The sequence below is a fragment of the Pristiophorus japonicus genome, chromosome 5 (assembly GCF_044704955.1).
Source record: "Pristiophorus japonicus isolate sPriJap1 chromosome 5, sPriJap1.hap1, whole genome shotgun sequence".
Taxonomy (NCBI): domain Eukaryota; kingdom Metazoa; phylum Chordata; class Chondrichthyes; family Pristiophoridae; genus Pristiophorus; species Pristiophorus japonicus.
In genome coordinates this window covers 290,997,044-291,017,973 of record NC_091981.1, presented here as the reverse complement: position 1 = coordinate 291,017,973, position 20,930 = coordinate 290,997,044, and the positions used below count along the sequence as shown (strand labels likewise).

At 44.7% G+C, this 20,930-nt stretch overlaps 1 protein-coding gene and 1 pseudogene across 3 annotated transcripts in view; both read right to left on the bottom strand.

Annotated features, from left to right (window-relative positions):
- recql4 (RecQ helicase-like 4) overlaps positions 1-20,930 on the bottom strand; it is a 93,152-nt gene that overhangs the window by 38,304 nt on the left and 33,918 nt on the right. For all 3 annotated transcript variants that reach the window (XM_070881803.1, XM_070881806.1, XM_070881805.1), the window contains 4 exons: positions 15,972-16,103; positions 14,095-14,247; positions 9,041-9,133; positions 191-327 (listed from right to left, as the gene is read on the bottom strand). In XM_070881803.1, coding sequence (XP_070737904.1) covers positions 191-327; positions 9,041-9,133; positions 14,095-14,247; positions 15,972-16,103 — 515 coding nt within the window. The remainder of the gene's footprint in view (positions 1-190; positions 328-9,040; positions 9,134-14,094; positions 14,248-15,971; positions 16,104-20,930) is intronic.
- On the bottom strand, positions 1,251-1,489 carry LOC139264935 (U2 spliceosomal RNA; annotated as a pseudogene).

Here is a 20,930-nt window from a genome sequence, read left to right as displayed (position 1 = left end):
TGGGGTGAAATATACTTCATGGTATAATTTGTTTTGTAACAGTCATGAGTTTGAACAGAACTGGAATCTCAAGTGACCCTTGGGTTACGAACAGGTACTTGATGATAATGATAAATTTGAGAATGCAGCCAGGGCTACTCCTTAAAAAAAAATGGGTGTAGAAAACTGAAAGAGGAACTGAAAATCTCACCTGGTCGTCCATCAGCGAGACAAGAGGTGAAATCACCAAGGTGATGCACTTTGACCTCTTGGCGTACAGGTATGCAGGCAGCTGGTAGCAAAATGATTTTCCCATTCCAGTGGAGAGCACAACCAAGGTCGAAAGGCCTGGTTTGGGACAGAAAACAGAACAGACACCATAAGAGAGCATCAGGAATCCCTGAAAGTACTGAATTTAACAACGACTTTGACTTTTAATTAATTGGCCGAGCTGAACATAAGAATTAGGAGCAGGAGTAGACCATACGGCCTCTCGAGCCTGCTCCGCCATTCAATAAGATCATGGCTGATCTGATCTTGGCCTCAAACTCCACTTCCCTGCCCAATCCGCATAACCCTCAATCCCCCTAGAATTCAAGAATCTGTCTATCTCAGCCTTGAATATATTCAATGACTCAGCTTCCACAGCTCGCTGGGGTAGAGAATGCCAAAGATTCACAACCCTCAAATCTCCATCTTAAATGGGTGACCCCTTATTCTGAAACTTTGCCCTCTAGTTCTAGATTTCCCCACGAGGGAAAACATCCTCTCAGTATCTACCCCGTCAAGCCCGCTCAGAATCTTGTATGTTTCAATTGATCACCTCTCATTCTTTTAAACTCCAATGAGTACAGGCCTCACCTGCTCAACCTTTCTTCATAAGACAACCCCTTCATTCCAGGAATCATCCTAGTGAACCTTCTCTGAACTGCCTCCAATGCAAGTATATTCTTCCTTAAACAAGGAGACCAAAACTACACAGGTGTACCACACCCTGTACAGTTGTAGCAAGACTTTTCTCCTTTTATCCCCCTTGCAATAAATGCCAACATTCCATTTGCCTTCCTAATTACTGGAGCACACTAGAGATACAAGTCTTCATTTTTAAAAATTTGTTCCTGGGATGTGGGTGGCGCAGGCAAAATCAGCATTTTTTTTTTTAAAATTCGTAGCCAATCGTTCCAATTCTTTGTCAAATCACAAACGCCAGAGGTCACCTTGGGCCCATTCAAGGATCACTCTGCGCCAATGCTCTTAGCCAAAAGGCCTAGAGCCACTGCACCGTTCCTGGAAGTACTGCAATACCAGGTTCGTGCCATGGAGGTGGATGGGTCAGGTCCCCCACACACCTCCGTGGAGGTGGATGGGTCAAGCCACCCCACCCACCTCCTATTTCCAAAAAAGCAAGCATATACCTTCCTGATCCAGGGAGAACCACCTTGGGGTTATGGTGGCTACTCCCCTGTCAGGTCAGTTACGCATGATCTTAGCCAAAAGGCCTAGAGCCACTGCACCGTTCCTGGAAATCAGCATTTATTGCCCATCCCTAATTGCCCTTGAGAAGATGGTGGTGAGCCACCTTCTTGAACTGTTGCAGTCCTTGTGGTGAAGGTGTTCCCACAGTGCTGTTAGGGAGGGAGTTCCAGGATTTTGACCCAGCGACAATGAAGGAATGGCGATATATGCAAAGCATTCAGGATTCAATAATTCAGGACAGAATGGAACCTTAGCACCGATGAACTTTCTCTCTCCCTCCTTCCTGCCTCTTGCAGCTCCCATATTCTACACTCAGTGCCCATACCTTTCCTCCCTCTGGCTGTAATGCTTTCTTTGCGCATGTGGGTTTCACTTTCGACAGTTGCATTATAAGCAGACTGCCCAGATCAGTGCTCTTTTAAAATTTACAAGGGGAGGAAATTCATGAACCTTTACAGCCTTCATTCTCATTCACATCCCCCTATAAATTATAAAAACCAAACTTCTCGGGCAGATCCCTTCGGACGCAGCGATCGTTTCCTGCATCTATTTCACACCGCAACCAGCGCTTCTCCAATAACCCTCCTCCCCAATGATCTTCCTCTTCCCCCTCCCCCTTCATGCGCCATCGGCCTCCTCTCTATCCTACACTTTGAAAAAAGGCAAGACATGAAATTGAGTATATAGATAAAACAAACAATAATACTCCCATCATATTTTGTAATAAAAATACAATTTTACTTATTCAATCACCAGTGGCACTCAACCACTGCAATCACCATCATAGGAGGTATGAAATTAAAAAGGGTAAGTTTTTTTTTGATAAGGTGACCGAGAAATGCTGAAATCCTATAAATCTCCAAATCAAACTCTTGTATCGCAACTGCTCCTAACACCTTCATGTTGTACAAAAAGTTGGATGAATTTCTGTAACTTCAGACTCCTACAAACAAATCTGCATCTTTATTCTCTGCTGTATGGAGATTAGTGTAACACAAGTCCAGCAATTAACTCTGATAATGGTCATTTGCTTACTGCACACATCTGCAGATGCTGACAACTTTTAATAGCAAATCGCATGATGGAAAATCTCTCACCTTCAGACTACTTTGTACAAATTAAAATGTTTAAATATATTGGACAGTTGATTGTTAGCCATTTTCTGGTGGTGCATATGTAAGCATACACCGTCCATACATATTAACAGCAAAGATAAACAGTAAACTTCAAGAGCATTCGAAGGTTCCTAAATTATACAGATGTACTCTTTTTGAAGCAATCAGGCAATCAAAATGCTTACCACCATCACATGAACAAACAATATTTGTGGCTGCAATACTTTTTTCTTACAGTATTTTCCACCAAACGAATTCACAGATGACCATAAATGGAAATTACACATCCGTCTGACAAATGCTGCATTCATTAATTTTTTAACGTTTTGCCTCCTCCGCACCGCGCCCCCTGTCGTCAGAAGGAATCCTTTATCAGCCAATTCATGGACAATAACCTGCCTCATTTTACGCAAATGGAATTTCACCAATTTTTGTTCAGTGAAACAAGTGGCATCCACTTTAAAAGCTACTTTTGTGAGCTGTATGAAATCCAGGCAGAGAAAAATCCCAATTGTTTTCTACACGAATGAAAGCAAGAACCAGAAAAGTAACCAGATATAGATTACACATCATCTCATTGTAGACACATCCCTTTACCCAAAGTGAAAGAACTGAGGCATATGTTGGCAAGAGTCAAAGTTCAGGGGCTCCCAAGTGAACACAGGGAAACCACCATGGCAAAATTGTGAATCAAATTTAATAAATCTGGTACAAAAGCAAAATATTGCAGATGCTGGAATCTGAAATTAAAAACAGAAAATGCTGGAAATCTCAGCGGGTCAGACAGCATCAGTGGAGAGAAAAACAAGAGTTAACGTTTCAGGTCAACGACCCTTCGTCAGAACTGCCGAATGTTTGAAAAGAACACATTCTTAAGCACTGATAGGGGGAGGGGAAGAGAGAACAAAAGGGAACGTTTGTGATAGGTGGAAGGCAGGAGAGATTAGAGAGACAAAAGGGATGAAGGGTGGCGTCGTCAGAGCAGATACGACGGAGACGGAGAAACTTGGAGAATGGAATGGAGTCATTACAGGATGCGGGGTGGGAGGAAGTGTCGTCCAGGTAGCTGTGGGATTCAGTGGCTTATAGTGGATATTGGTCGAAAGTCTATCCCCAGAAATGGAGACAATTAAAGGCGTTGCTTTGGGAACCCGCATGGGTCCTAGCTATGCCTGCCTTTCCGTGGGCTTTGAGGAACATTCTTTGTTCCAGTCCTACTCGGGTCCCCTCTCTCACCTATTTTTCCGGTACATTGATGACTATCGGTACCGTTTCCTGCTCTCGCCCTGAACTGAAAATTTCATTCACTTTGCATCCAATTTCCACCCTTCCCTCACCTTCACCTGGTCCATCTCCGACTCTTCCCTTCCTTAACTTGTATGTTTCCATTTCTGGGGATAGACTTTCGACCAGTATCCACTATAAGCCCCCGACTCCCACAGCTACCTGGACTAGACTTTCTCCCACCCCGCATCCTTAAAGGACTCCATTCCATTTTCCCAGTTTCTTCGTCCCCGTCGCATGTGCTCCGACGACGCCACCTTTCACATGTCTTCCTTTTTCCTCAGCAGAGGATTTCCCTCCTCCATGGTTAACATGACCCTCGACCTTGTCCGTTCTATTTCCTGCACCTCTATTCTCACCCCTTCCCCTCCCTCTCAGAACCACGACAGGGTTCCCCTTGTCCTCACCTTTCACCCCACTAGCCTCCACGTTCAATGGATCATCTGTTAATAAAGGATGATATCAGGGCAGTTGTGAGAGACGATATTGGTTCTAATGAACAAAATGTTGAATCATTGTGGGTGGAGATTAGAGATAGTAAAGGGAAAAAGTCACTGGTGGGCGTAGTTTATAAGCCCCCAAATAATAACTTCACGGTGGGGCGGGCAATAATCAAGGGAATAATGGAGGCATGTGAAAAAGGAACGGCAGTAATCATGGGGGATTTTAACCTACATATCGATTGGTCAAATCAAATCACACGGGGTAGCCTGGAGGAGGAATTCATAGAATGCATACGGGATTGTTTCTTAGAACAGTATGTTACAGAACCTACAAGGGAGCAAGCTATCTTAGATCTGGTCCTGTGCAATGAGACAGGAATAATAAACGATATCCGAGTAAAAGATCCTCTCGGAATGAGTGATCACAGTATGGTTGAATTTGTAATACAGATTGAGGGTGAGGAAGTAGTGTCTCAAACGAGCGTACTATGCTTAAACAAAGGGGACTACAGTGGGATGACGGCAAAGTTAGCTAAAGTAGACTGGGAACACAGACTAAACGGTGGCACAATTGAGGAACAGTGGAGGTCTTTCATAGTGCTCAACAAAAATATATTCCAGTGAAAAAGGGCGGTAAGAGAAGGGATAACCAGCCGTGGATAACCAAGGAAATAAAGGAGAGTATCAAATCAAAGACCAATGCATATAAGGTGGCCAAGGTTAGTGGGAAACTAGAAGATTGGGAACATTTTAAACAACAGCAAAGAATGACTAAAAAAGCAATAAAGAAAGGAAAGATAGATTACGAAGGTAAACTTGCACAAAACATAAAAACAGATAGTAAAAGCTTTTGCAGATATATAAAACGGAAAAGAGTGCCTAAAGTAAATGTTGGTCCCTTAGAAGATGAGAAGGGGGATTTAATAATGGGAAATGTGGAAATGGCTGAGACTTTAAACAATTATTTTGCTTCGGTCTTCACAGTGGAAGACACAAAAACCATGCCAAAAATTGCTGGTCACAGGAATGTGGGAAGGGAGGACCCTTGAGACAATCACTATCACTAGTGGGGTAGTGCTGGACAGGCTAATGGGACTCAAGGTAGACAAGTCCCCTGGTCCTGATGAAATGCATCCCAGGGTATTAAAAGAGATGGCGGAAGTTATAGCAGATGCATTCGTTATAATCTACCAAAATTCTCTGGACTCTGGGGAGGTACCAGCGGATTGGAAAGCAGCTAATGTAATGCCTCTGTTTAAAAAAGGGGGCAGACAAAAGGCAGGTAACTATAGGCCGGTTAGTTTAACATCTGTCGTGGGGAAAATGCTTGAAACTATTATTAAGAAAGAAATAGCGGGACATCTAGATAGGAATAGTGCAATCAAGCAGACGCAGCATGGATTCATGAAGGGGAAATCATGTTTAAGTAATTTACTGGAATTCTTTGAGGATATAACGAACATGGTGGATAGAGGTGTACCGATGGATGTGATGTATTTAGATTTCCAAAAGGCATTCGATAAGGTGCCACACAAAAGGTTACTGCAGAAGATAGAGGTACGCGGAGTCAGAGGAAATGTATTAGCATGGATAGAGAATTGGCTGGCGAACAGAAAGCAGAGAGTCGTGATAAATGGGTCCTTTTCGGGTTGGAAATCGGTGGTTAGTGGTGTGCCACAGGGATCGGTGCTGGGACCACAACTGTTTACAATATACATAGATGACCTGGAAGAGGGGACAGAGTGTAGTGTAACAAAATTTGCAGATGACACAAAGATTAGTGGGAAAGCAGGTTGTGTAGAGGACAGAGAGAGGCTGCAAAGAGATTTAGATAGGTTAAGCGAATGGGCTAAGGTTTGGCAGATGGAATACAATGTCAGAAAGTGTGAGGTCATCCACCTTCGGAAAAAAAAACAGTAAAAGGGAATATTATTTGAATGGGGAGAAATTACAACATGCTGCGGTGCAGAGGGACCTGGGGGTCCTTGTGCATGAATCCCAAAGTTAGTTTGCAGGTGCAGCAGGTAATCAGGAAAGCGAATGGAATGTTGGCCTTCATTGCAAGAGGGATGGAGTACAAAAGCAGGGAGGTCCTGCTGCAACTGTATAGGGTATTGGTAAGGCTGCACCTGGAGTACTGCGTGCCGATTTGGTCACCTTACTTAAGGAAGGATATACTGGCTTTGGAGGGGGTACAGAGACGATTCACTAGGCTGATTCAGGAGATGAGGGGGTTACCTTATGACGATAGATTGAGTAGACTGGGTCTTTACTTGTCCCCTGCAGTCAGAATCAGGGGAAGTCATAACGGAGAACAAAGAAATGGCGGACCAATTGAACAAGTACTTTGGTTCGGTATTCACGAAGGAGGACACGAACAACCTTCCGGTTATAAAAGGGGTCGGGGGGTCTAGTAAGGAGGAGGAACTGAGGGAAATCCTTATTAGCCGGGAAATTGTGTTGGGGAAATTGATGGGATTGAAGGCCGATAAATCCCCAGGGCCTGATGGACTGCATCCCAGAGTACTTAAGGAGGTGGCCTTGGAAATAGTGGATGCGTTGACAGTCATTTTCCAACATTCCATTGACTCTGGATCAGTTCCTATGGAGTGGAGGGTAGCCAATGTAACCCCACTTTTTAAAAAAGGAGGGAGAGAGAAAACAGGGAATTATAGACCGGTCAGCCTGACATCGGTAGTGGGTAAAATGATGGAATCAATTATTAAGGATGTCATAGCAGTGCATTTGGAAAGAGGTGACATGATAGGTCCAAGTCAGCATGGATTTGTGAAAGGGAAATCATGCTTGACAAATCTTCTGGAATTTTTTGAGGATGTTTCCAGTAGAGTGGATAAGGGAGAACCAGTTGATGTGGTATATTTGGACTTTCAGAAGGCGTTCGACAAGGTCCCACACAAGAGATTGATGTGCAAAGTTAGAGCACATGGGATTGGGGGTAGTGTACTGACATGGATTGAGAACTGGTTGTCAGACAGGAAGCAAAGAGTAGGAGTAAATGGGTACTTTTCAGAATGGCAGGCAGTGACTAGTGGGGTACCGCAAGGTTCTGTGCTGGGGCCCCAGCTGTTTACACTGTACATTAATGATTTAGATGAGGGGATTAAATGTAGTATCTCCAAATTTGCGGATGACACTAAGTTGGGTGGCAGTGTGAGCTGCGAGGAGGATGCTGTGAGGCTGCAGAGCGACTTGGATAGGTTGGGTGAGTGGGCAAATGCATGGCAGATGAAGTATAATGTGGATAAATGTGAGGTTATCCACTTTGGTGGTAAAAACAGAGAGACAGACTATTATCTGAATGGTGACAGATTAGGAAAAGGGGAGGTGCAAAGAGACCTGGGTGTCATGGTACATCAGTCATTGAAGGTTGGCATGCAGGTGCAGCAGGCGGTTAAGAAAGCAAATGGCATGTTGGCCTTCATAGCAAGGGGATTTGAGTACAGGGGCAGGGAGGTGTTGCTACAGTTGTACAGGGCATTGGTGAGGCCACACCTGGAGTATTGTGTACAGTTTTGGTCTCCTAACCTGAGGAAGGACATTCTTGCTATTGAGGGAGTGCAGCGAAGGTTCACCAGACTGATTCCCGGGATGGCGGGACTGACCTATCAAGAAAGACTGGATCAACTGGGCTTGTATTCACTGGAGTTCAGAAGAATGAGAGGGGACCTCATAGAAACATATAAAATTCTGACAGGGTTAGACAGGTTAGATGCAGGAAGAATGTTCCCAATGTTGGGGAAGTCCAGAACCAGGGGTCACAGTCTAAGGATAAGGGGTAAGCCATTTAGGACCGAGATGCGGAGGAACTTCTTCACCCAGAGAGTGGTGAACCTGTGGAATTCTCTACCACAGAAAGTTGTTGAGGCCAATTCACTAAATATATTCAAAAAGGAGTTAGATGAGGTCCTTACTGCTAGGGGGATCAAGGGGTATGGCGAGAAAGCAGGAATGGGGTACTGAAGTTGAATGTTCAGCCATGAACTCATTGAATGGCGGTGCAGGCTAGAAGGGCCGAATGGCCTACTCCTGCACCTATTTTCTATGTTTCTATGAGTTCAGAAGGATGAGGGGGATCTTATAGAAACATTTAAAATAATGAAAGGGATAGACAAGATAGAGGCGGAGTGGTTGTTTCCACTGGTCGGGGAGACTAGAACTAGGGGGCACAGCCTCAAAATACGGGGGAGCCAATTTAAAACCGAGTTGAGAAGGAATTTCTTCTCCCAGAGGGTTGTGAATCTGTGGAATTCTTTGCCCAAGGAAGCAATTGAGGCTAGCTCATTGAATGTATTCAAGTCACAGATAGATTTTTAACCAATAAGGGAATTAAGGGTTACGGGGAGCGGGCGGGACAGTGGAGCTGAGTCCACGGCCAGATCAGCCATGATCTTATTGAATGGCGGAGCAGGCTCGAGGGGCTAGATGGCCTACTCCTGATCCTAATTCTTATGTTCTTATGTTCCTCCGCCATCTCCAGCATGATCCTATTTCTTGAGTTCTTGAGATCAGATTTTATTTTTCACACAATGAATTGTAATCTGGAATGCATTGCCTGAAAGGGAGTAGATTCAACAATAACTTTCAAAAGTAAATTCTCCTCCTTCTATGCTGTATTATTCTAAGTAATTAAAGAGATAAAAGGTACTGCACATACTATTGCCATTAGTAAGTACTCTATTGAAATGTGAAAATGCAGCCTGAAAAATTCTATTACTCACGTACCTGATAAAATCCTCATAACTGTCAATTCCTGGCCCGGTCTGAATGAATGGTACCCAAGCTCCGACAGGGCTTCATGGACTTCTGCTGGAGTAGCTGACAAAGAGGGTAATAAACATTACTAAATGAAGTGCAACCCAAATCCTTCCTTTTGTGTCAGCTGTGGCTCAGTGGGTAGTACTCTCATCGAAGTAAAAAGGTTGTGGGTTCAAATCCCACTCTAGGGACTTGAACACATAAATCTATGCTGACAGTCTCAGTGCAGTACTAAGGGAGCGCTGCACTGTCGGAGGTGTCGTCTTTTGGATGAGACGTTAAACCGGGGCCCTGTCTGCTCCGACATTTGGACGTAAAAGATCCCACGGCACTATTTCAAAGAAGAGCAGGGGATTTATCCCTGGTGTTCTGGCCAATATTTATCCCTCAATCAACATCTTTTTAAAAAAAAATTATCTGGTCATTATCACTTTGCTGTTTGTAGGATCTTGCTGTGCACAAACTGGCTGCATTACAACAGTGACTACACAAAAGTACTTCATTGGCTGGAAAGTGCACCTGAGGTCATGAAAGGCACTGTATAATTGCAAGTCTTTTTTTTCCTTTTACCTCATATTTTCCCAAAAGTCAGAGCATCATTCCACTTTTCGATCCTCCTCGGTTCGGTGGGAAGGCCTGTCCCACTTGTGGAGATCTCAACCGACAGGATCAAGACTGAGCCTTGATTGTTTGTTTTGTGTAATACAAATTTATTTTTTATTTTTAGTATGCATAGTACTTGTAGTTCAGCAACTCAGATTTTTCTAGACAAGAGTTTTCAGCCAAAAATGCTCAATCCTCCCTCATGTTGTTACCAAGTTACCTGAATGTTCCCACATAAAAAGAGTGCTAGTTAATGCTTTTGCTTTGATGATTCTTGTATCCAAGATCTAATAAATGTTTTCTTGCTCTGAGTAAGACCCCTAACGAAAACTGCACAACTTACGTTGTTACATAGAAACATAGAAACATAGAAAATAGGTGCAGGAGCAGGCCATTCAGCCCTTCTAGCCTGCACCGCCATTCAACGAGTTCATGGCTGAACATGAAACTTCAGTACCCACTTCCTGCTTTCACGCCATACCCCTTGATCCCCCGAGTACTAAGGACTTCATCTAACTCCCTTTTGAATATATTTAGTGAATTGGCCTCAACTACTTCCTGTGGTAGAGAATTCCACAGGTTCACCACTCTCTGGGTGAAGAAGTTTCTCCTTATCTCGGTCCTAAATGGCTTACCCCTTATCCTTAGACTGTGACCCCTGGTTCTGGAATTCCCCAACATTGGGAACATTCTTCCTGCATCCAACCTGTCCAAACCCGTTAGAATTTTAAACGTTTCTATGAGGTCCCCTCTCACTCTTCTGAACTCCAGTGAATACAAGCCCAGTTGATTCAGTCTTTCTTGATAGGTCAGTCCCACCATCCCGGGAATCAGTCTGGTGAATCTTCGCTGCACTCCCTCAACAGCAAGTATGTCCTTCCTCAAGTTAGGAGACCAAAACTGTACACAATACTCCAGGTGTGGCCTCACCAAGGCCCTGTACAACTGTAGCAACACCTCCCTGCCCCTGTACTCAAATCCCCTCGCTATGAAGGCCAACATGCCATTTGCTTTCTTAACCGCCTGCTGTACCTGCATGCCAACCTTCAATGACTGATGTACCATGACACCCAGGTCTCGTTGCACCTTCCCTTTTCCTAATCTGTCACCATTCAGATAATAGTCTGTCTCTCTGTTTTTACCACCAAAGTGGATAACCTCACATTTATCCACATTATACTTCATCTGCCACGCATTTGCCCACTCACCTAACCTATCCAAGTCACTCTGTAGCCTCATAGCATCCTCCTCGCAGCTCACACTGCCACCCAACTTAGTGTCATCCGCAAATTTGGAGATACTACATTTAATCCCTTCGTCTAAATCATTAATGTATAATGTAAACAGCTGGGGCCCCAGCACAGAACCCTGCGGTACCCCACTAGTCACTGCCTGCCATTCCGAAAAGTACCCATTTACTCCTACTCTTTGCTTCCTGTCTGACAACCAGTTCTCAATCCACGTCAGCACACTACCCCCAATCCCATGTGCTTTAACTTTGCACATTAATCTCCTGTGTGGGACCTTGTCGAAAGCCTTCTGAAAGTCCAAATATACCACATCAACTGGTACTCCTTTGTCCACTTTATTGGAAACATCCTCAAAAAATTCCAGAAGATTTGTCAAGCATGATCTCCCTTTTACAAATCCATGCTGACTTGGACCTATCATGTCACCATTTTCCAAATGCGCTGCTATGACATCCTTAATAATTGATTCCATCATTTTACCCACTACTGAGGTCAGGCTGACCGGTCTATAATTCCCTGCTTTCTCTCTCCCTCCTTTTTTAAAAAGTGGGGTTACATTGGCTACCCTCCACTCGATAGGAACTGATCCAGAGTCAATGGAATGTTGGAAAATGACTGTCAATGCATCCGCTATTTCCAAGGCCACCTCCTTAAGTACTCTGGGATGCAGTCCATCAGGCCCTGGGGATTTATCGGCCTTCAATCCCATCAATTTCCCCAACACAATTTCCCGACTAATAAAGATTTCCCTCAGTTCCTCCTCTTTAATAGACCCTCTGACCACTTTTATATCCGGAAGGTTGTTTGTGTCCTCCTTAGTGAATACTGAACCAAAGTACTTGTTCAATTGGTCTGCCATTTCTTTGTTCCCCGTTATGACTTCCCCTGATTCTGACTGCAGGGGACCTACGTTTGTTTTTACTAACCTCTTTCTCTTTACATACCTATAGAAACTTTTGCAATCCGCCTTAATGTTCCCTGCAAGCTTCTTCTCGTACTCCATTTTCCCTGCCCTAATCAAACCCTTTGTCCTCCTCTGCTGAGTTCTAAATTTCTCCCAGTCCTCAGGTTCGCTGCTATTTCTGGCCAATTTGTATGCCACTTCCTTGGCTTTAATACTATCCCTGATTTCCCTAGATAGCCACGGTTGAGCCACCTTCCCTTTTTTATTTTTACGCCAGACAGGAATGTACAATTGTTGTAATTCATCCATGCGTTCTCTAAATGTCTGCAATTGCCCATCCACAGTCAACCCCTTAAGTATCATTAGCCAATCTATCTTAGCCAATTCATGCCTCATACCTTCAAAGTTACCCTTCTTTAAGTTCTGGACAAGAGAATAAAACAAACAGGGGATCAACAAATAGTATCCTGCTCCCCCACTCCTGGTGCACAGAATTGACAAGGAAGAGCTAGCACTGCATGTCTTCTGGTCTTAAACGGAGCCTTGAACATTTCAAAAGGCAATGTAATTTATTTTTAAAAAGTCGAAAGGAAGGTAAAGGGGCAGAGGATGCGATGGGACTAAGTTGGGGAAAGTAGGGCGATGGACGAGAGAGCATGGGATGAGAACTGCAACTTCCCCTGGAATATGCAGTAATTGGCAGCTCCTTTCTCCACAATACCCCGCCACCCACCATCTTCCTGTCTGAGGGACTGAGGCCAATTGTAGTATCCCAACCACTGCCATGGCCGCGATCAGCCACGTCAGCACAGGCTAGTGTTCAAACTCCGGACTATCCTGACCCAAAGGGTGCAGCTGGTTAAGCTCGCTGAGCCAATGAAGCAGTCAGGATTCAATCTTTGAGCTATGGCAATCATTCCCCGACCTGCAAATTGATATAAGTGTAAAGAAACTTGAGAGCTAACATGTCTGAAACAATAATATTGGACTTTATAGGCTAGATTTTCCATAAAACCCACCATCTCCGGAGTGCTGCCCAAAAAGATCACTCAGATTCTTAAATTAACACCGGTGAAAAATTGCATAAAAAAGGGAAAAAATACCGCCCGGCAAGAAAATGGATCTTACACGCAGAGTCTCGGCGGTTAAACACGATCCTGGGCTGTTCTTAATCAAAATAGGCGGTAGTTACTCAAATTTACAATTGGGCCTAGGGAGGGGGGTAAACATAAAAAATATTTTTTCAAAGAAACAAAAAAGAAAACATTATCAAGTGCCTTTTTAATTTAATTGCTGTAAAAGAATTTCTAAAAACCCTTGAACTTACCTTTCTTTGCAGGGCTACTTATCTACCGCCCAGTTCCGGCTGCTTTTTGTGGGCGTTTTTTTCGCTCTTACCTATGGATCACCACTGAGCCCAAACTTGAGGGGGTTGAGTTTTTTTCGGCGGTGCACGCCAGCGGTCCACTCCCCAGCAATATTTTGAAAACGCTGGCGAAACTCTGAGAAGTGGAGTGGAAATTTTCGCCGGGTGGTTTTCCGCTAAAAACGAGCAGTACCGCCGAGAAAACCGCCGGAAATGACGTGGAAATTCTAGCCCGAAAGCTTTCAATGGGCTCACTATAAACCACAGTTATGCATGTTATTGTAGCTTCATGTTGTTTTGGGGGAGGGAGGAGGACATTCGTTCATTCAAAAATTGTGACAAGATTTCTAAAATTCAATCAGTCAATGGCTATGTACAGGAACAGCAGCATAACATTTCCATGAAATAGTCAGAATATGCTTTAAATTAGTGCTACCCTGTAACAAGAATAAGCTAAGGCAGCCAGACAGCCAAGCACTACACAATGTAAAGCATTAGTTGCATATTAACTGAAAAATGTGAAGGCTTTTTCTGTTTATGGTTCGGCCATTTAGGACTGAGATGAGGAGAAATTTCTTCACTCATAGGGTTGTGAATCTTAGGAATTCTCTATACCCAGAGAGCAGTGAATTGCTCAGGCGTTGAATATATTCAAGACAGAGATGCAGAGTTTTTTGGGATACTAAGGGAATCAAGGGATCTGGGGATAGTATAGGAAGGTGGAGTTGAGGTAAAAGATCAGCCATGATCTTACTGAATAGCGGAGCAGGCTCTAAGGGTCGAATGGCCTATTCCTGCTCCTGTTTCTTATGTTCTTATGCAAGTTTCACAGGCACTTTCTGGCAAAGAAAGCTTACATAGACCACAGGGGGTGTTGAAACTCAATTCGATGTTGTACCTATGACCTTGCCATCCTCCCCAAGGCTGTACAGAGGTTCCATGGGCGGCGGAGCTGCTGGCTGCTCAAATGTGGGACGAATGGTGTTCAGTAGGACCTCAGTAGCAGGCATCGGTTCAAGCTGTTTTGTTGCATCTTCTGGGGTTGAGATACCTGCAATGAAGGTGTGATACCCAAAAACATTCTCCTGGTTACAGGTAAGAACAAAGATTAAACATGATATATCTGGGTCACTGATTAAGGACCAGTTTAGATTAAAAAAATATTGGTCATAAATTCAGGCAGCAGCCCTAAATTGTAATAATATTAAATAAAACAACGGAGTCGAATTTAACTGCTTCCGTCTCCCAATTTTCCTTTCCATTGAAGTTGGAAGAGTTAAAATTGACCAGAGTATTTTTCTAACTCACTTCCTAGATTGCAAGGTTAGAAGAGAAAATCCAAGAAAATGACCCAAACAGGAATGGACTGGCCATATGGGAAATTGGGTGATTTCGCAGCATGGATTCATGAAGGGGAAATCATGTTTAACTAATTTACTGGAATTCTTTGAGGATATAACGAGCATGGTGGATAGAGGTGTACCGATGGATGTGGTGTATTTAGATTTTCAAAAGGCATTCGATAAGGTGCCACACAAAAGGTTTCTGCAGAAAATAGAGGTACGCGGAGTCAGAGGAAATGTATTAGCATGGATAGAGAATTGCTGGCGAACAGAAAGCAGAGAGTCGGGATAAATGGGTCCTTTTCGGGTTGGAAATCGGTGGTTAGTGGTGTGCCACAGGGATCGGTGCTGGGACCACAACTGTTTACAATATACATAGATGACCTGGAAGAGGGGACAGAGTGTAGTGCAATAAAATTTGCAGACGACACAAAGATTAGTGGGAAAGCGGGTTGTGTAGAGGACACAGAGAGGCTGCAAAGAGATTTAGATAGGTTAAGCGAATGGGCTAAGGTTTGGCAGATGGAATATAATGTCGGAAAGTGTGAGGTCATCCAACTTGGGGAAAAAAAAAAACAGTAAAAGGGAATATTATTTGAATGGGGAGAAATTGCAACATGCTGCGGTGCAGAGGGACCTGGGGGTCCTTGTGCATGAATCCCAAAAAGTTAGTTTGCAGGTGCAACAGGTAATCAGGAAGGCGAATGGAATGTTGGCCTCATTGCGAGAGGGATGGAGTACAAAAGCAGGGAGGTCCTGCTGCAACTGTACAGGGTATTGGTGAGGCCGCACCTGGAGTACTGCGTGCAGTTTTGGTCACCTTACTTAAGGAAGGATATACTAGTTTTGGAGATCGTACAGAGACGATTCACTAGGCTGATTCCGGAGATGAGGGGGTTACCTTATGATGATAGATTGAGTAGACTGGGTCTTTACTCGTTGGAGTTCAGAAGGATGAGGGGTGATCTTATAGAAACATTTAAAATAATGAAAGGGATAGACAAGATAGAGGCAGAGAGGTTGTTTCCACTGGTCGGGGAGACTAGAACTAGGGGGCACAGCCTCAAAATACAGGGGAGCCAATTTAAAACCGAGTTGAGAAGGAATTTCTTCTCCCAGAGTGTTGTGAATCTGTGGAATTCTCTGCCCAAGGAAGCAGTTGCGGTGAGCTCATTGAATGTATTCAAGTCACAGATAGATAGATTTTTAACCAATAAGGGAATTAAGAGTTACGGGGGACGGGCGGGTAAGTGGAGCTGAGTCCACGGCCAGATCAGCCATGATCTTGTTGAATGGCGGAGCAGGCTCGAGGGGCTAGATGGCCTACTCCTGTTCCTAATTCTTATGTTCTTAGTACGATTTAAAAAAAATAGTTTTGTGAAAAATGAAGGACTTTGTCTTGGTCAGTAGTCCCTCTACAGTGTCCTCTTACCCCTCACAGTGCCGCATATAGACGTTAAACGTGCCACCTCCTCCAGGGTTGGTAATGGAGAAATGTCATTATCTGTCATCTCAGAAGTTTCCACTTTCTCTTCAGATTCTGATTTAAGCCCAGTGCTACGTCCTGAGGGAAGGAATGACAATCAGAGATAAGAAATAATGTGAAGCATTATAAAATTTTCAGTCCAGCAAGAAGTTACATTAGTTAGGGTTACTGTTTCTCATAGAAACATAGAAAATAGGTGCAGGAGTAGGCCATTCGGCCCTTTAAGCCTGCACCACCATTCAATGAGATCATGGCTAATCATTCCCTCAATAGCCGTTTCCTGCTTTCTCTCAAGACCCCTTAATCCCCTTAGCCGTAAGGGCCATATCTAACTCCTTCTTGAATATATCCAATGAATTGGCATTAACAACTCTCTGCGGTAGGGAATTCCACGGGTTAACAACTCTCTGAGTGAAGAAGTTTCTCCTCATCTCAGTCCAAAGACTGTGTCCCTTGGTTCTGGACTTTCACAACATCGGGAACATTCTACGCGCATCTAACCTGTCCCGTCCCATCAGAATCTTATATGTTTCTATGAGATCCCCTCTCATCCTTCTAAACACCAATGTATAAAGGCCCAGTTGATCGTCTCTCCTCATATGTCAGTCCTGCCATCCCGGGAATCAGTCTGGTGAACCTTTGCTGCACTTCCTCAGATTAGGAGACTAAAACTGCACACAATATTCCAGGTGAGGCCTCACCAAGGCCCTGTACAACTGCAGTAAGACCTCCCTGCTCCTATACTCAAATCACCTAGCTATGAAGGCCAGCATACCATTTGCCTTCTTCACCACCTGGTGTACCTGTATGCCAACTTTCAATGACTGATGAACCATGACACCCAGGTCTCGTAGCACTTCCCCTTTTCCTAATCTGCCGCCATTCAGATAATCTGTCTTCACATTTTTGCCCCCAAAGTGGATAACCTCACATTTATCCACATTATACTGCATCTGCCATGCATTTGCCCACTCACCTAACCTGTCCAAGTCACCCTGCAGCCTCTTCGCATCCTCCTCACAGTTCACACCGCCACCCAGTTTAGCGTCATCAGCAAACTTAGAGATATTACACTCAATTGCATCATCCAAATCATTGATGTATATTGTAAAGAGCTGGGGTCCCAGCACTGAGCCCTGCGGCACTCCACGAGTCACTGCCTGCCATTCTGAAAAGGACCCGTTTATCCCGACTCTCTGCCAACCAGTTCTCTATCCACGTCAGTATATTAACCCCAATACCATGTGCTTTGATTTTGCACACCAATCTCTTGTGTGGGACCTTGTCAAAAGTTTTGAAAGTCCAAATACCACATCCACTGGTTCTCCCTTGTCCACTCTACTCGTTACATCCTCAAAAAATTCCAGAAGACTTGTCTAGCATGATTTTCCCTTTACAAATCCATGCTGACTTGGACCGATCCTGTCACTGCTTTCCAAATGCGCTGCTATTTCATCTTTAATAAATTGATTCCAACATTTTCCCCATTACTGAAGACAGGCTAACCGGTCTATAATTACCCGTTTTCTCTCTCCCCTCCCTTTTTAAAAAGTGGTGTTACATTAGCTACCCTCCAGTCCATAGGAACTGATCCAGAGTCGACAGACTGTTGGAAAATGATCACCAATGCATCCACTATTTTTAGGGCCACTTCTTTAATTACTCTGGGATGCAGACCATCAGGCCCCGGGGATTTATCGGCCTTCAATCCCATCAATTTCCCACCTAATAAGGATAGCCTTCAGTTCCTCTTTCTCACTAGACCCTCGGTCCCCTAGTACTTCCCGGAAAGTTATTTGTGTCTTCCTTCGTGAAGACAGAACCAAAGTATTTGTTCAATTGGTCTGCCATTTCTTTAATCCCCATTATAAATTTACCTGAATCCGACTGCAAGGGACCTACGTTTGTCTTCACTAATCTCTTTCTCTTCACATATCTATAGAAGCTTTTGCAGTCAGTTTTTACGTTCCCAGCAAGCTTCTGCTCGTACTCTATTTTTCCCCCTCCTAATTAAACCCTTTGTCCTCCTCTGCTAAATTCTAAATTTCTCCTAGTTCTCAGGTTTGTTGCTTTTTCTGGCCAATTTATATGCCTCTTCCTAGGATTTAACACTATCCTTAATTTCTCTTGTTAGCCACGGTTGAGCCACCTTCCCCTTTTTATTTTTACTCCAGACAGGGATGTACAATTGCTGAAGTTCATCCATGTGATCTTTAAATGTTTGCCATTGCCTATCCACCGTCAACCCTTTAAGTATTATTTGCCAGTCTATTCTAGCCAATTCACGCCTCAACCAGGCCAACAACCCCAGCATCGATGCACTGACCACTCAACCAGCTCCGCTTGGTGGGCCACATTGTCCGCATGCCCGACACAAGGCTCCCAAAGCAAGCGCTCTACTCAGAACTCCTGCACGGCAGCTGATCCCCAGGCGGGCAGAGGAAAAATTTCAAGGACACCCTCAAAGCCTCCTTGATAAAGTGCAACATCCCCACTAACACCTGGAAATCCCTGGCCAAAGACCGCCCGAAGTGGAGGAAGAGAATCCGGGAGGGCGTTGAGCACCTCGAGTCTCGTCGCTGAGAGCATGCAGAAAACAAGCGCAGGCAGCGGAAGGAGCGTGCATCAAACCAGACTCCCCACCCACCCTTTCCTTCAACGACTGTTTGTGCCACCAGTGACAGAGACTGTCATTCCCGTATTGGACTGTTCAGTCACCTAAGAACTCATTTTTGGAGTGGAAGCAAGTCTTCCTTGATTTCGAGGGACTGCCGATGATGATGATAACAATAAGACGTTCAATTTAGAGACAAGGAGTGACATTAATTAAGGTGGGCTTTGACCAAGTCCTGAGGAAAGGTGTTTCTTGTATTGTGACTGGGGAAGGGGTAGGGCAGCTCTTTGGTATTACTGACTATAGACTAACGTCCGAACACCTCCTGCCTCACTTTCCTGAGTCTCCACCAGGCAGAGGTCTAAACAGTGAAAGGCAACTGATAATAGGCCTCACAAGTTATGCCCCGTCCCCACAGATTGGACAGATAGGACCTGTAAAGGGCTTCAAGCAATCTTCTTCCACCTCCAAACAGATAAGATTATTTTATTAGTTCAGGGCCAGGATTAGAGACTGGAGGACAGTTAGCTGCTGTTTTGGGAGAGTAGCCAGAAAGCTCTGAAGCCATTGGTCATTACCACCAAGTGTCCTTCCCAATTTAGGGTGCACATCTATTCCGAGAGTTCCTGCAAAGGGCATCGTAAGAACCTGAACCTTTAAATATGGGTGTGTTCAGGTCCATTCAGGCTAAACACGTGTGTGTGTGGGTGTGTGGTGGGGGGAGTGGGGGAGATGGGAACAGAGGGGCTGACAGGTGGTCAAAGTAAAATTCAGCCCCTTACTGTTTGGACCAAGTGCAATGACTTTCTTCATAGATATTCCTGCACTCTGTATCTTAAATTTGAATTTGTTTCTGCTCAGTCGGTGACAGTGGCTGTTTGTGTCTGTATTTCTCCTCTCTCATAGCAAACCACAGAATTGGGACTGCATATATGAATAATACCCTGCCACCAGACATGTTCCAGCATCTTTCCATCAGTGACAAGCTGCAACAGCACGAGGAACAATCACATTCCCATTTTTCAAAGGGAAAAAAATATAAGCACAACCTGCTTCCACATCCAGTTGCCAAATAGCATCCTTACCCCCACACCAGCTAAAATAAAATAAAATGAGACATGGACCGAAACTGCCCCCCACCAAAAACGCGGCGCACCCAACGTGTTTCGACTGTTTTCACCTCCGCGGTAGAAGTGATGGTCTCTTGCAGGAAATTCCGCTCTTTGGCTTTTTTTCCCGAGCGGCCCTGAATTCAGTCATAATAGGAACGGAAATGCAGCGGAGAGCGGTAGTTCGGTAAGTAGAGGAGCGGAAGTGGGGGGTGGGGGGCGGGCGGAGTGTCAGCCATCAGCGTAGCGCTGATGAAGTCATCACGCTGGCGCGTCACGCCTCTCCCTTTCACTTAAAGAGGAGAGCCGCTGTAAGCCATTAAGTTAGGTCCACTGGGCCACCAGGGAGGGTTTCGGCTTGGCCAGCGGCCTGGCATTCAAGACCAGGCAGCCCGGCCAAATGCGGGGGCATAACTGTCAGCCCAACCTGGCAGTCGGCCAACAAAAAAAAAATAAGATGGCGGCCGCTGCAGTGCGCCCTCCCTGCCATTTGACAAGCACTGCAAGCTCAGTGCACCGACAGAAAAAGCTGTCGGTGGCATAGAGCAGCAGGAGCAAGATTTTCAGTGTGGAATTTTGCGTTCGGGGGGTGGGCACGCTGTTAAGACGGATCGGCAGCAATGGAGCGGTTATGGGGGGAGCGGGTCACCGCCAGGAGGGCAATTTTCAAAATGGGGGCCATTCCACTCCGCAGTCATTTCCAGCGGTAACAAGGAAGGGGCAATTTCAGCCCCGTTAAATCCACACAAATTTCTATAAAATCTGGTTGAAGGTCACATCTTACGTACTCCAAGTACAAGTAGCTGTGGGAGACCTGAATAACACATCTCTAGTTTGATTCCAACTCAGGTTTATAGGATGAAGATCTCTTTTTTTCTGCTGGCTTCAATGGTTCTAAGTGACACAAACTTCGGCAGTCATGATCCGGTCTCCAGTATTCACAGAATAAAACTGAGACAAGTGCTACTAAATTCATAATCTCACTCAGAGAGGCCACACTGTTTTGAGGGTGGCATCTATCTAACCTGCAATACACCAATCACAGCAAACTGTCTCTTGGCAGCGATTGATACATGAAATATAACCAGCACCAGAATGCTGGCACAACTGATGATGTTTATTTGCAAATGGTTTTGAGCCAGTAGACCTTGATTTTAACTGCCTCTACCTGGAGGAAACCTG